Source organism: Dermochelys coriacea, chromosome 1, assembly GCF_009764565.3.
Source record: "Dermochelys coriacea isolate rDerCor1 chromosome 1, rDerCor1.pri.v4, whole genome shotgun sequence".
In the NCBI taxonomy this organism is placed as follows: domain Eukaryota; kingdom Metazoa; phylum Chordata; order Testudines; family Dermochelyidae; genus Dermochelys; species Dermochelys coriacea.
The window spans coordinates 229,362,113-229,378,257 of record NC_050068.2 but is presented as its reverse complement, the minus strand read 5'-3'; the positions used below and the strand labels follow the sequence as shown (position 1 = coordinate 229,378,257).

Genomic DNA, 16,145 nt, shown 5'->3' with positions numbered 1-16,145 from the left:
AGAGCTGCTCCTGGGGTGGGGTGGCACTGTACTCAGGACTAGCCTTAAAGGTACAAACTAGCCCTAATCTCTGAGGAAAATGAGCAGGCACATGGGAAAACCAAAATTATTCACATCTACAGCGTTTGAACCAAGACCTGTCTATTCACTTTCTTTACCTGAAATATAACAGAAAAGACCCCACGTATTAAAAACCTTTCTCTGATATAAATACCATTGATAAACTCTCCATGCAAATATTACCTTTTCTCCCTGCCTGTCTGAATTAATTTGTGGTGGAAGTCTGTCATTCTTCAGTAATATTTGTAAAAGATTTTTATTGTTTTAATCTCAAATTCACAATCAAGTAACTCTTTTCTGTTTAGTGACGATAAGAAAGGGAATTTATGTACCCACTACAAAGCCATGTACTGAATCACTGAAGGGAGACTACGCAAAATACTGGTCACATAAAATTGCTAGAGACTGCTCTTTTAAAAACGAGCCATCTATACCCTTAAAATGGTTGAGCACTAAGCTGCACTGTACGAAGGTAAGAAGGGTGAGGGGTCTGTCTGGGTGGAAGGCAGGGAGTTTTCACTGCAGGAGGGCAGTGGTGGGAGGGTGGCCTCACAAGGAAGAGAGAGAGATAAGGAGTGAGTAGATTCATAGATAGATAGATACTAAGGTCAGAAGGGACCATTCTGATCATCTAGTCCGACCTCCTGCACAGCGCAGGCCACAGAATCTCACCCACCCACTCCTGCGATAAACCTCACCCGTGTCATTGGGGGTGGGGGTGTGTGTGGTGGTGGGGGGGGGGGAAGCAGGAATGAGTAGAGGCGGGCTCTGCAGTGGAGGGAATAAGTGTGGGGGGAGGTGTGTGGGGATGGGTCGTGGGAGGGGGGGGTTGGAAGCAGGGGTGGGAACAGGTGCATGGGTAGCTGGGGGCGGCTGGTCTCTTGCGGCGGGGACGAGGGCCGGCGGCCGCAGCGAGGGCGGCAGGCGGTGCAGCGGGGGGCCGAAGGCTGCGGCGGAGGGGGGAGCCGGGCGGAAAGGAAAGGCCAGGCGCCCGCGCGAGGCGGACAGGTGACGGGACGCTGGGGAGCCGGCGGAGCGCGCACAGGGTCACGGCGCCGCCCTCGCCCCGCCCCAGAGCCCAGCGGGGGCAGCGCCGGACAGCGAGCGCCTGGGCTCAGGCCCTCGCTGTTACCTCCGAAGGATGGGGGGGGGGGGGGGGAGTTTGCCATTTGCATATCCCCGCTGATTGGCTGGGGCTCCTGGTGTCATCCCGGCCGCTCCCCGCGGCTGTCGCCAGAGCCCTTTAAGTAACCGGCCGGGGCGCGCGGCCGGCTCCAGCGCTTCTGTCGCGTCATCTGCCGCCCTGCGGCCACGGAAGCGGCCCCTCGTTGTGCCCCGGGAGGCTGGGTCGCCCCCCCCCCCTCTCTCTCTCCTCCCCCTTTCCTCGCGCGCCGGGATGTTTGACCGCGAGCGCGGCTGGAGCGTCTCCTTCGCCGGCTGCGGCTTCCTGGGCGTCTATCACATCGGGGCGGCCACCTGCCTGCAGGAGCGCGCCCCGCACCTCATCCGCGACGCCCGCAAGATCTTCGGCGCCTCAGCCGGGGCCCTCGCCGGCGCCGTACTGATCGGAGGCGGCTCTCTGGGTGCGTCCCCGCGCCCTCCCCGGGAGGGCGGCCCCGGCATGGGGGGAGGGTGACGGGATGGAGCGCGGGGTCGGGGGCGGCGGGCGCTGGGTCAGAGGATGGAGGCGGCGCTCTACATCCGGGACTCGGCGAGGGGGAACCGTGAGGGGAGCGGGGTCCGTGTGTGGAGGGGGGGGGCTCGGGTCCGTGGCACGGGGCGGGGGGGGGGGCGGGGGTGTCTGTATCCCGGCGTCCCAGGTGTTTCGGGGCAGGAGGGAAGGTCTGAGCTGAGTCTGTTTGTGTCACTGACAGAACCGCCATATGGGGTCCAAAGGCGGGGGGGGGGGGGGAGATGGAAAGTCTGGTGCCGGATTCTGCTGGTCAGCAAATTGTTTCAGAAAAAGTTTGGCCCATCGGGAGGAGATGATGTACTAAGGCCCTGTCTGCGCAGGGACAACTCCCCGGCACCCGGCTCTGTGGCTCAAGCCTGCAGCAGGAGGAGGAGGAGGGTTGCTCTGAAGTTGTCTGTCGCCTCAGCTGGAAGGGATGGTTCAGTCGCCGCTGCCGGTGCCTGGGTCTGGTATCGGCCGCCAACCAGACAGTCCTCCGCCAGTCTGTGTTTAGGCAGCTTCAGCGAAGCTTGTATCTGTTTCGGAGTAGCAGCCGTGTTAGTCCGTATTCGCAAAAAGAAAAGGAGGACTTGTGGCACCTTAGAGACTAACACATTTATTAGAGCATAAGCTTTCGTGAGCTACAGCTCACATGCATCCGATGAAGTGAGCTGTAGCTCACGAAAGCTTATGCTCTAATAAATGTGTTAGTCTCTAAGGTGCCACAAGTCCTCCTTTTCTTTTTGCTTATATCTGTGTTATGCTGGTAGTCCTAGACCAGTCGGCCCATCGCCACCTTTACTCCGCAGCACTTGCACCCAAAAATTTCCCTGGTTGTAGGAGGGAGACTGCACAGGTGGTGATTACTTGACCCGGTACAAATAAACACACATCTCCCAGCGGAATGCTCCAGACACAAATCGAAGCACAGCCACCCACACTATACAAGACACAATAACCACAAACAGGTAAGCACCCCCACATCCCTATTCACTGTCTTCACGAATCTGCACAGATCTCCCAGTTTAATGCAACCCATGCACAATAACCCCAAATGTCACGGAAGCTGACGTGTGTAGAGTCTGTATGAAGCGATGGAAACTGCTACAAGCATGGTGGAGAGTTTCTGTTTAGAATATCACCATGTTCAATCATTACTGGGGTTTGTGGTCTGTTACCATTCAGTTTTTAAGTTTTCAGCCATTTTTCCCTTTTTAATTTTTTTTTAACTTATGACGTTACAAATTACACCCTTATGAGACAGTACTTGTTCTGGAGTAAGAGTGGCATTTTTACAGTTTGTCACTTTGGAAGCAGTGTAAGGTAACTAAACTGGGAAAAGATACTCTTATTCCAGAATAAAAGCATCTGTATGTTGAGTCATACTAGTATAACTAGATGTGTGTGTGTATGTGTGTGTATATATATATATATACATATATATATATATATATATATATCAGTATAATTATGCTGATAAGTTTTCCCATGTAGTTATCTCCTAATTGTGTGTGTGTGTGTGTGAACATAATGCACATATATATCTCCAGTGGGAGAAACTTCTAAAAATGTGCTTTAAAATTAATCCTAAAGGAGAGGACTCTCCTTCTTGAATGAATGAGACCTGCAATGATTTTAAAGTCTTCTAAACTTTTTTTTTTTCCCCTTCTCTTTAGGAGTTAGAGGAATTTAAAAGGTTTGAGTCCATGTATGGTGCAGAGAGGAAAAAGTCAGCTGAAATCAGGGGCGGCGAGTTGTATGGCCCTGTGGTCCCTGTGCTCCAGGAATATTCAGAGCACGGGAGCCAGGCTCCACAAATGTTCGGGGCCAGGTCTCTCCCCCTGGCCCTGCCTGCTGCTCCCGCGCGCCTCCCCTGGAGCATCTCCCAGCCCTGCCTATCACCCCTGGGCGATTTAAAAGGGCCCAGGGACCCCCACCTCCACCACCTGCAGGGCTAAAGCAGCTTCTCTCCCGCCCTAGCTCTATGCGGCGTGCCACTCCTGGAATCGGCCGGCATGTCCCTGCAGCCCCTGGGGGGTGTGTGTCTCCATGCGCTGCCCCTACCCCGAGCACCGCCTCTGCTATTGGAACTGCAGCCAATGGGAGCTGCGGGGGCGGTGCCTTCAGGCAGCAGCGCTCTGAGACCCTGTCCCCCCCATCTAGGAGCCGCTGCAAGAGGGGTGTGCAGGTCGCTTTTGGGAGATGCCTGACGTAAGCACCTCCCGCACACCTGCCCCAGCCCAGAGCCTGCACCCAAACTCCCTCCCAGAGCCCGACCCCCCCCCCTGCACCCAAACTCCCTCACAGAGCCTGCAACTCCTCCTGTACCCCAGCCCAGAGACACTACCCAAACTCCCTCCCAAAGCCTTAGGCAGGTGTGGGGGGGTGGGCGGGACTTAGACCCATTCTGGTCACCACCAAAAATTATACAAACCTGCTGTCCCTCGCTGAAATAAGATACTTGTCAGAACCTCAGAGCCTCAGGGAATGTGCTCATCAGCTACTCTATGTACACCATTCTGCAGTTGGGTATTTTCAATTGCTAAATATATTATGACACAATGAGATGTGCTGTGAGTAGCACCTAAATACTGCACTGGCTGGTACCAAAAAAAGAGGGTTTTTTTTGTGTGTATATGACTTTCATGCATGTCTCCTAAGAGTTACACCAGTGGTTCTCAAACTTATGTACTGGTGACCCCTTCCACATAACAAGCCTCTGAGTGCGACTCCCCCCTTATAAATTAAAAACACATTTTTATATATTTAACACCATTATAAGCGCTGGAGAAAAAGCTGGGTTTGGGGTGGAGGCTGACAGCTCGTGACCCCCCATGTAATAACCTTGTAATCCCCTCAGGGGTCCTGACCCTCAGTTTGAGAACCCCTGAGTTACACTCTTGTTCCTCCTTGTGGATTAATCCTATAGTTGTCATTGGTTTCAATTACAAGATAATCCTAGGTTTCAGAGTAGCAGCCGTGTTAGTTTGTATTCGCAGAAAGAAAAGGAGTACTTATGGCGCCTTAGAGACTAACAAATTTATTTGAGCATAAGCTTTCATGAGCTACAGCTCACTTCATTGGATGCATTCAGTGGAAAATACAGTGGGGAGATTTATATACATAGAGAACATGAAACAATGGGTGTTACCATACACACTGTAATCAGAGTGATCACTTAAGGTGAGCTATTACCAGCAAGGGGGGGGGACGGGGGACAGACACCTTTTATAGTGATAATCAAGGTGGGCCATTTCCAGCAGTTGACAAGAACATGTGAGGAACAGTTGGGGGAGGGGGGGTAATCCAGTTTGCAAATTAATTCCCATTCAGCAGTCTCTCATTGGAGTCTGTTTTTGAAGTTGTTTTGTTGAATTATTGTCACTTTTAGGTCTGTAAAACCAGTTGGAGAACACTTCAGTCTCTCTGGTAACTCGATTACAGACCTAAAAGTGGCAGTCCTTCAACAAAAAAACAATCCAATAATTTTCTGGGAAAAAAAAAAAGAATAAATGGATTTTTTTTAAAAATTAAATACAGATTTGTTTTTAAGAACAAACCTATTTAAAGTTAAACTTGAAATTACAGCCTATGTTAAGACCTTAATAGAATCTATTAAATCATTTACTTTAAATAAAAAGTATTAAGCAATACATGTTTGCTGAAATTTTTAAGCAAGTCAGGGCACTGAACTGATGAAGGAAGTCACATTCCAAGTGCATGGAACCAGAGCCTGTTGAAGTGCTATATCAGTTTTTGGAGATCAGTAGCCTGTTCTGCAGGTGCAGAGAGATTAGTTTCTTCATTTCAGTTTATTTAACGACTTCAGTTCAACGATTAGCTCATTCAAAGTTGAGAAACCAAATGGGAGTTGAAAAGCAGGAAAGCTTGTTTTCCTCTTCTGGTTGGTGAATAAAAGCTAGATCTGAGATGATGAGATCTGTTACTCCTAAAAATCTTGAAGGGGACTAGAAACAATCCTTCCAATTAATAAGTGAATTAGTTTTATATTCAAAACATGCTTTGATAAGCTTTTTATACTGTTTATGTATCCAGCGCATTTAAGATAGTTTTAACTAATTAAAAAAAAGGTAAATGCTGTTTTGGTTCATTTTTAATGGACTTCAAATTTCCATCCAAATATAGCTCACACAAATCACAAGTTTAAAAAAAAAATCTAGTGAATACGAAAGGCATCAGTTGCCATTTTCCAACGTAATAAAATATGTAAAAATTAAGAATTGAATAAATGTAAGTTGATATATAATTGTTTAAATAAATAATATATATTCTCCTGGATAGCAAAAAGAAGCACTAAATTTAGTGTAAAGGCTATATTTAGTTGCAAAGCAGCATTTTAATGGTTAGCAACCAATGAGAATCATCCTGTCTTTAGAACAATAACGAAAAGTACAAATGCAAAACAAGATTAAAATTGACTTGAATAATCAAGGTTTCCTGCTTGGTGATTTAAATTGTTTGATTTAAATCAATCCATCCTGCTTAAAGCAGTCTAGGAAAACGGGTTGACTTTAGAAAAGGCTGTTGGAGTAGTTTATGTACAAATGAAACTTGTGCATTTTTTTTAACCCCATGTCAAATTTCTGGCTTATCCTGTGAAATAGAATGCCAGTTTCAGAATCCATTAGCTTTAACAAGGTATATGCTATGATCATTTACTAAAATATTAGTTCTTGTATACAAATGCTTTTGATTATGCTGTTTGAAAAGTATGTTCTACATTTGACTAGAAATGTTACTCATCATGAGTAGGTGACAGGTTTTTAGTCCCTTGTAGAACAATTAATAATTATTAGTCATTAAGTTGAGGAGACACTTCTCTTATAAGCCCATATATTCAGGTGTCCATTACTTTTTTGAAGCAGGAGGAAAATTATATTTCTCTGTGATTCTGCTTCTTTTATTTTGCATTGTGTGTCCTTGTCCTTGTAAGAGAAATGGTGTAATAGTGGGATATCATCAGAGATAATAAGAGTCTTTAAAAATTGTACAGTTAATGGGCAATACTTGATTTCACACATTTAGTACAGTGACGTGCTCCAGATAAGTCTTGCACAATTGTATATCAATAGTACCACACAGATGCATTTCACTAAGTGGGGATTTACCTCATTAGTCCTTTTTATGCCCACCATTTGGGAACCTTCCTATCTAGTTTCTCCCTTAATGGCAAATGGCAAAATATTTATTTATAGATTTCCCAATATTTACTACTTAATTATGTTTAAGTATTGTGTACTTCTCATATATGAGTTGAGTAAACTTTTATTGATTTAAATTTCTAGGTTAAATTGCATTCTGATGGGTAGTTTAACTTCCTTTATGGAAGTTAAGCCAGGGAGAAGGGAAAATGTCAATCTGATATTGATGAATAGCAGCCCTAGTAAACTGTTGGTTTTCAGCCCTGTGATTGGACAAGAAGGGTGAGTTGAGCCTCAGGTGACTTGTGGTATGACTGATTACTTGACAGTAGAGACAAGGTCAGTGCAGGTCATTGACCTGTTCAAATTTCTGTACTACAAGCGCAAGGTAGAAGAGGAAACTCAGACCAAAGATGTTAGCAAATAATTTCAGAAGTGTGAGGATTTAAACAAAAAATTGATGGATGCTTTGAATTTAGAATACTCCAGTAAGAGCAGAAATCCAAACTTATATGTCTGTTTAGAAACTTTTAGTTTGCAAAGAAGTATTTGATTTTCAAACATTGTTTCTCTCACTGAAAGTGGAACCTTTTTTGACAGCTATTTGTTTTTTGTGTTGTGGGTTTGTTTTTTGTACAACAGCATACAATATTTAGTTAATACTAAGAATAATATTACTGTCAAACTGGTAATTAATTTGAGTCTCTCTACAATTAGGACTAGATTTTCAAAAGTGAGTAATGATTTTGGATCCCAGATTGATATCTTAAATGGGCCAGATTTTCAAAGAGGGCAAAAGACTCAACTTCAGTAAATCGGACTTCAGGAAAACTAAGATATCTAATATTGATTACACATGAATTGAGTTGCTTAAAATCACTAATTGCTTCTGATCATCGTGGCCATAGTGTGAATCTCATAGCTTGTCACTTTAAACAATTATGTTAAGTACCAATTTACCTAATACTCAACATAAGTGTTTGTGTGGGGTAATGTACATCTGCCCTTGAGTACAAGGCTGAAAAGTCTGGAGATTTGTGTTCCCTGCCATTTCTGTTGTGGGCTAGGTCACTTAGGACCTCATTTTCAGTGGTACTGGACATCACAAACTTTACAATGAAAGCTTGAATGCTCAGGACCTCTTAAAAAAAAAAATCAGACCTCAACCTTATTCTGTCTGCTGCCACACTTGCAAAACATCCGATGAAGTGAGCTGTAGCTCATGAAAGCTTATGCTCAAATAAATTAGTTAGTCTCTAAGGTGCCAAAAGTACTCCTTTTCTTTTTGCAAAATAGTGTTTGCTTAGGTTGGATCCCTGTGCACATAGGAAGCCCTGTTAACTACAGCTCTTCCGAACACATGCAGTAAGATGTGTGCCCACCTATTCAAGATGAATAGCATGCCATTAATGTGCTTTAAATTGACTGTGGTTTTGCTGTCTTTGTGATATGAAACTTCAGTCAAATATTTCATTACATTATAGTGTGAAATTCTGATGTCTTTAATGGATGAAACTGAGAATTATTTTATTTGCCGGGTTGTGAAATTTGTTCAATACATTAGAAAATTTCTTGGCTGCTTATTTGTTTAGAAGCCTGCAGTCTACAATTCTGAAGTAGCACACTATTTGACACATAATATACTTTCCACACTGGATAGAATAATTGTTTGGGCACACTTGTATGCATGCAATATTTGAAAACTAAACCACTGAGTTATGTAAATGCAACCAAAAATATCATATCCTTCCTTAAAGCATGAAAAGCATTTGATTTTTCCTCTTGCTTAGACAACTTCATAATTTTTACCTTTTTAAGAATAAATACATAAAGATGGAAGCTCTGACTTCTGAAAAAGTGTTTTAAAATGAGTGTCTCTGAATCATAGACTGCTACTGTATTGTGTCTAGCATCACTGACATGCTGTACTGCTCAAAATTGAATAATCTGTATTTTAGAATTTCTTTTTTAGTTTGTACCTGAGAGAGTATTTACCTCTATAAGCAGTTCCTGGAAACAAATATAGAAGCAAGTGCAGTTGTGCTAAAAATCTTGAGTTTAAAAGACCACTGAACCGTGTAGTTCTAAGCATATCCAAGATTTATGTCTAGAGAGAAGAATAAAACAGTCTTAACACATGAGTAGAAATTGGATTAATCAAGAACACTTAATCTGTAGGAGTGATGGTTTCCAAAATAACTTGTTAGTATCAGGGTTGACTTCATTGAGCCAGGAGTAAGTAAATTTCAAACTGCTGCACATCAGGTGCAAGAAGTGCAGCAAAAAGTGGCTACTTTCATAAATCAGCTGAGTCATCTGGGTAAAAGAGTAAATCTTGTTGGGAATTGAGGGTGATCTGCACACACTTATTTCAGCAGGTCAATCCTTATATACTTTTGTTCCATAACTCACTTCTAAATAGATAAGTTCTGAAAAACATTTTCAGATAACCTTGCAGCATGTCAGTTTAGGGATAATAACCTGTTATTTGTGAACTTGTCTTTTTTTTTTTTTTTTTTTTTTAAGGCAAGCAAATCTGCGTGATAAGCACTGGGAAGCTCCTTAAATCAATTGTAAAGTACAGACAGAACTGTTGGGATGGTTTAAGTGTTTGTGAATATAGTCTTCGCTGCCATGATTTGATCTTCGTGGTGCAGCTAAATGTATTCCTATTTAGCTGTGGTATAAATGATTGGGTGCACTGGCTGAAACTTCTGTGGAGGTGAAATTTATCAGTTGGGGAGATAAACAAAAGCAAAAATTCAGGGAGTGGAAGTAACTGAATCTTTCTGTAAAACATTTGTCAATCAGATCTACATTGGCATGAAGATTCTAGAGAGAGGTAGTTCCCAAACTGGTCTGTGTACTGGCTTTTCTCTTATATAGATGCTGAACAAAACTGGTGGGAATTTCCCCTAAAATTCCCTAAATATAGACAAGTCCTTAGTTTATGCATCTCTGAATGGTTCTAAGATGGTGTAAGAAAAAGTTCAGGTACCAGTCTCTTGGATATGGCATAAGATGACTACTGCTGCTTTGTGCTCTGATTGGGTATGGAAACAACATCATTGTCAGCAGGTTGTCTTTTGCTGGAGATGGGATAAAACTAAGACTACGATTTAATCGTGGGTATTTTTAGTAAAAGTCATGGACAGGTCACGAGCAAAAAATAAAAAATCAGCCACACGGCCCGTGACCTGTCCATGACTTATACCATAAATACCCTTGATTGAATCTTGTACTGTGGGAGTACTGTAAGGGGGGGGGGGTGCTGTGGGAGGGAGACATGGCACCAGCTGTGGGGGGGGAGCCCCATGGTCCCACTGCCACTCCAGCTGCGACTGGTGAGGGCAGGGGAAGCCCTGGGTGGCCAGCGGTTGCTCTGGCCGCTGCTGGCAGGCGGTCCAGGGGGGCAGCCACTGCTCTGGCCGCCCCAGGATCGCTGCCAGGAGCCCTTGAGCTGTGGCTGCTCCTGCTGCCCCTGGGACTGCTACTCAGGCAATCCCCGTGGCCAGCCCCATCGGCCGCTGCCCGTGGCCGCCAGAGCTGGCTGCAGGGTCATCCAAGCAGCTGGCTGCAGAGCTGCTCCAGGAGCAGCCTGTGTGGCTGTCCCCAAGGCTGCCCAAGCAGCTGTCCCCAGCAGGGCCAGCTGCTTGGGTGGCCTTGGGGTCAGCCATACCAGCTGCTGCAGAAGTCACTGAGGTTGCAGGAAGTCACTGCATCCATGACTTCCGTGCGACCTCTGTGACAAACACGGAGCCTTGGTTATAAGTAAGGCTACGATTATGTCCCGGAAGTCACAGATTCCATGACCTCCATGACATTTTCTGCCCCAGGGCTGGAGCTCTCAGCCATCCGTCCCCGTCCCCCCCCGCCGCTACCCAGCCATGGCGGGGGCTGGGGGGGACCCCTGCAGCTGCCCAGGTGGGGTAGGGGGAAACTTGCCTCCCCATTTTGTCAGGGATATTTTTAGTGAAAGTCAGGGACAGGTCACAGGCTTTGTGTATTTTTGTTTATTGCTCGTGACCTGTCCATGACTTACTAAAAAAATCCATGACAAAATCTTAGCCTTAGTTTGTAAGCAATAAGAACATAAGATTGTAGAGCAGACATTTTCAGATTACATTCAGAAGTTCATAGTATGATATGCAATATCAGAGTCCAAAGTTCTTCTACAAGATGACCTGTTTGAGGTTTTTGAAGTGAAATTTCTGCATAAATCTAAGGATGTTATCTTGAATCACAGATGTTAACATAGCCCTTTACTCACTAAATGTGATATTCCAGAACTGGTGTGTGAAGCAGCAATATAATTGCTTTGTGGTGGTAATTGCAGGGAGCATGTTGCACTTCTGTTTTGACTTAGTTAATTGTTTCTGGGTATTGTTCAAGATACTGACTTACTTATAAAACCATATGTGATTTAGAGCTTTGCAAGTCGCTACAAAAGGACCTCCCATCCCATGTGCTCTGGTTACAGTTGGGATCTTGGGAGCCTGAGCTAATAAACTTCTGGTGGCAGGAATTCCTTCAGTGGTGGAGTCCAGACTCTGGAATTAGCTTCCGTCGCTGAGGATATGTTGCCTAAAATAAATGTCTGTTAATGCCCTAAAACCATAGTGTTAGACAAGGCAAGATGTATTTCAACAAGTATAGCTGGTTGAGGTGATCCTTAGGTTTTCTGGTATCTTAATTTATGTTGTTGAATAATCACTTTAAAATGTGTGTGCCATGTACATTATAAACTTTCATTGTCTTTTCCATAGTAATATACTTATGGAAAACTCAGTTGTTGTTTTCCTAGTTGCTACATAAAAGGGCAGACTTCTGGAGCATAAACTCTACAGTAGACTTGATAATGAAGCATGTATGCTCTTGATATAAAACACATTTTAAAAAGAATTTTCATCTTGTATTACAATAAACAACATACTTAAATAATCTAGTGGCAGTGTTCAAATTTACAAGTTTAGCAACTTGAACTTGAATGTTTAGACTTAAACTAGATGAGTCATAAATAGTAATATCACTGTACCTTATACAAAGTTTTTGTTTTAATGATCTGAATAAGCATGAGAAAATCTAGAGGCTTGAGACCGTGTCACTGGGGAAATAATCTTAATACTTTTATCCTCTGTAGAAATTGCCTCCAGTCTCAAAGGAAACATATTCTGTTTTTCAGCTGAAGCTTGTGCAGATGTTCTGGGGTTAGCCAAAGAAGCCAGAAAGCGAAGTCTTGGTCCACTTCATCCTTCTTTTAATGTGATTAAGATAATAAGAGATGGACTATTCAAAAACCTTCCAGAAAATACTCACCAGTTGTCAGCAGGCAAGCTGTGTATTTCACTGACCAGAGCGTCAGATGGCAAAAATGTGTTGGTATCCAATTTTAATTCTAAAGAAGAAATTGTTCAGGTATGTGTTCCTGATCACCATTATGACAACTTTAAAAGTTGCCACAATTTAGCTTTCTAAGTTTTAAGTCCAAGTGTAGATTGATCCTTGGCATTTCTTTTTGTTTAATCCTTGAATTATCATGGAATAACTCCCTCAATGATGGAATGGTCACTTCAGATTTGTCATGATGTGTGTTCTTGAGGCTATGTTTATTGGGGAAACTAAACATCAAAAATGATGCCATACATGTTCTATTATGAAAGATTAATATTGTAGAATGAAGATTTACTTGAAAACTCTGCATATCCAATTAAGGTGCAAACTGTTTTATCTGTAAAAGCTGAAAGGCAATTATGTGATGAGAAAAAATGACTGAGAACTAAGAATACGGCTGCTGCTGACTATTTTGAGCTCTTTATCTCATCCATAATGAAAGAGCAAGCATGCAATGGTTGTATCTAATACTATACCTATTATATTCGGAGTATCTCTGTGGAGATGGAATGGTTACTTTTTTTGGTTTCTGGTTTGTAAAGACACCTTTTAATAAATACTGGGGTACAAGGGTTTTATCTAGACCTATTTAGAGGGGCACTTTAAAAAAAAACAAAACGCTTCTGTCTGGAAACTTTTCACCTCCTATTGTTAAAATAATGCTTTTCTCCCTCTAATTTCAGTTGTTTTCTTTTTTTAGTTTAGTTTATGCATTTGACAGCACTTCCTCTGTATAATCAGTCATTTCCTCTGGTGTTGTGGAATTTTCACAGAACAATAGGAGAGAAACCCTTTTTAAAAAAAAGGGAAGTGATTGCAAAACTACAGCTTGGCATAGGTACTCTGGAGAATGGGAAGGGGCAGCTGTATATATTTAAACTAATTCAAAAAGTGAGTTTGTCAACTTTATTTCAAATAGATTTCGATGTCCCTTTAATATTATCATAAACTTTAACATTAAATCAAGACATGTGTGTATCATCATTATACAATAGTTTTCAATACTAGAGAAATTGCTGTTTAATTTATGTATATAATCTCATTTCTCCATAGGCTTTAATTTGTAGCTCGTTTGTTCCTATTTATTGTGGCCTAATTCCACCATCATTCAGAGGTGTGGTAAGTCTGCATTGTTTCCTCCTAAGTGCTAAATTTAGTTTGATAACCATGTAGGAAATTTTGAAAGATAATGTATGAACATATTTTTGGTTACTCTACTAAAAATGAGTACTTTGCTCAGGTTCATGGTACTGAAGCTATATCTGGCTTTAACTTTTGCATATAGTAAAGTAACATTACGTATGTAAGACGATACGAAAGGGAAGATAATGGCCGCGTTTACAGCAGTTTTTTCCCCTTAAATTTCCATCTAAGCAGAGTTAGGTGACACACTTACTAAAAAGGCTGGTTTATTTAAATGAGCACTTAGCAATTGTAGGAAAGCTTAAGAAAAATGTTTAGTGTAGACACAGCCAGTGAGACCATCCATGTGAGTAAGGGTGTAGGGCTGGTCTCTTAAATACTTGTCAGGAAATAAGTATCCTAGTAACAGACCATATTGCACTTCTATGTGTTTCACAACAGAACCACTTAATACACAGTAACATGAATGCAAATAAGCTATTTAATGCACATTTAAAGTTGCATTTTTAAACAGGATATAACTTAAATTGAAAACTCAAACTAACTTCAGTATGGGGAGATTGTTATAAAAGTGAAACGTTAATTGTTCTCTTCTTTCAGCACATCCCAGGGAGTAATGGTTAAAAGGCCTCTTTCTTAAAGCAACATATTTCAAATCCATCCTTAGAATTTTGAAATCTCCCATTAATGACTGTCTACACCAGGGGTCAGCAACCTATGGCATGCGTGCCAAAGGCAGCACATGAGATGATTTTGAGTGGCACTCACACTGCCTGGGTCCCAGACACCGGGTCCGGCAGCTCTGCTGCCGACCTAGGGTCCTACCGCCGGCCCCCTGCCACCCGGGGTCCCGTCCGCCACCCGGGGTCCCTGCTCAGCCCGCTGCTGGCCCTGGGTCCCAGCCACCAGTCCTGGGCACTCTGCTGCCATCCTGGAGTTCCGGCCACCGGCCTAGGGCTCTAAAGCTGCCCTCAGCTGTGGCCCATTGGTCCCAGCCTGGGGCAGTGAGGGGTGCAGACAGGGGCAAGAGAGGGCGCAGCTCAGCACCCCCACCTTAAAAATTGTTCCAGCGCCGCTGTACTGGAATATTTTAAGTCTTGATTTGCTGCTTATATCTTATCATGTCACGTGGAACAGCACATTGTGTTTGACGTTGTGTGCCATCTGTTGGGATTTTTTTCCCCCACTGTAAATTGAAGGATACATTTGACAAAATGTCAACTCCTAAGAAAGCAAAGTTAGATGTCCATTCATTTCACTTCACAGCAACATTTGGTGGCTAAGTTGTGGCAAGGTTTTGGTGCGCTTCATAAACTGTTTTGAGGCAATCAAGGCCTTTTTGTCAGAAAAAGGACAAAACTACCCCGAACTGGATGATGACAAATGGCTGTGTAAGCTCATGTTTCTAACTGACATCACCGCTCACGTAAATGAACTCATCCTCCGTCTCCAGGGTGCAGGGCAAATGGTTCTGGATCTTTATGAAATCTGGAAGTCATTTGTTGTAAAACTAGCGTTTTTTTCTCGGGCTATTCGAACTTTGACTTTCTGCTACTTCCAACACATAAAAGAGCTATCGACACATTGCACTGTCAGTGTCGATGAGATTGGAATGTACATGCAAGAACGGGAATCAGAATTTTCTGACAGATTTCAAGATTTCCAGCGATTTGGCCCAATGCTTTCTTTTCTAATTAAACTTAAAAAGTTCAACGAAAGCAACTGGATTTGTCTGTATTTCAATGGATGTGTGCTGAAGATTTTGAAATGTAGCTCATTCAGTTAAAAGCTCAGAATTGTGGGCATCAAAGTTTGGAGATCCGTAGAGTGCACTTAAAGCTACCGAGAGAGATCATGGGTTCTCTATTCTGACCTGCTGGATGTCCCTGCCAGTGAAATTTAACTGTTTGAAGAAAACTGCGTTTGCAATGCTTTTAGCATTTGGATTCACATACCTGTGTGAACAGGTATTTTCACACATGAAATCTGTCCTCTGTCCCTCTTGGAGCCAGTTAACAACTGATCACTCAGAAGCCTCTGTGCAACTTAAACTATCCAAATACGTGCCAGACATTGGAAAACTCAGCAAGGAAAAGCAAGGGCAAGGATCACACTAAACTGATAAGATCTGCATTTTAATTTAATTTTAAATGAAGCTTCTTAAACATTTAAAAAACCTTATTTACTTTACATACAACAATAGTTTAATTATATTTTATAGAGAGACCTTCTAAAACATTAAAATGTATTACTGGCACTGAAACCTTAAATTAGAGTGAATAAATGAAGACTTGGCACTTCTGAAAGATTGCCAACCCCTGGTCTACCTCAAATCACTGCAAGGAGCCATTGCTTGGAATGGCTTAGGTTTTCTTGCAACGCACATGCCGCACCTATTCTCTGCTGCCCCTCCACTCCCCTCTTTTTTTTACTAAAAAAGAGGGAAGTTAAAAACCAAACAAGTTATTGCAACATTATAATTTAACACAAACAAGTCAGACATGCATGTCCATTGTGGGGAAAAAGTTAATCTTACTACCTTAATCTTTTTTGTGGTAAACCATAATGTTGCATCAACTTAGTTGTTTTGCTTTCATCAGCCTTTTTTTAGTAAAAACGGGGAAGAAGGAAGAGGGTAAAGTGTTGAAAAAATCTGAAGGCATTTCAAATAATGGTTCATTGCAGCATTTTGTTCAGACAGCCTTTATTGGGATATC

The 16,145-nt window shown here is 42.8% G+C and overlaps 1 protein-coding gene across 2 annotated transcripts in view; it reads left to right on the top strand.

Moving 5' to 3' along the window:
• Positions 1-1,140: 1,140 nt before the first annotated feature.
• The window catches only part of LOC119847316 (patatin-like phospholipase domain-containing protein 2), a 40,498-nt gene continuing 25,493 nt past the window's right edge, over positions 1,141-16,145 (top strand). Inside the window, exons 1-3 of one of the 2 annotated variants that reach the window (XM_038381991.2) lie at positions 1,141-1,643; positions 12,077-12,309; positions 13,339-13,404. In XM_038381991.2, coding sequence (XP_038237919.1) covers positions 1,457-1,643; positions 12,077-12,309; positions 13,339-13,404 — 486 coding nt within the window. In that variant the 5' untranslated portion in view covers positions 1,141-1,456. The remainder of the gene's footprint in view (positions 1,644-12,076; positions 12,310-13,338; positions 13,405-16,145) is intronic. The other variant, XM_043515641.1, reaches the window with a different exon arrangement.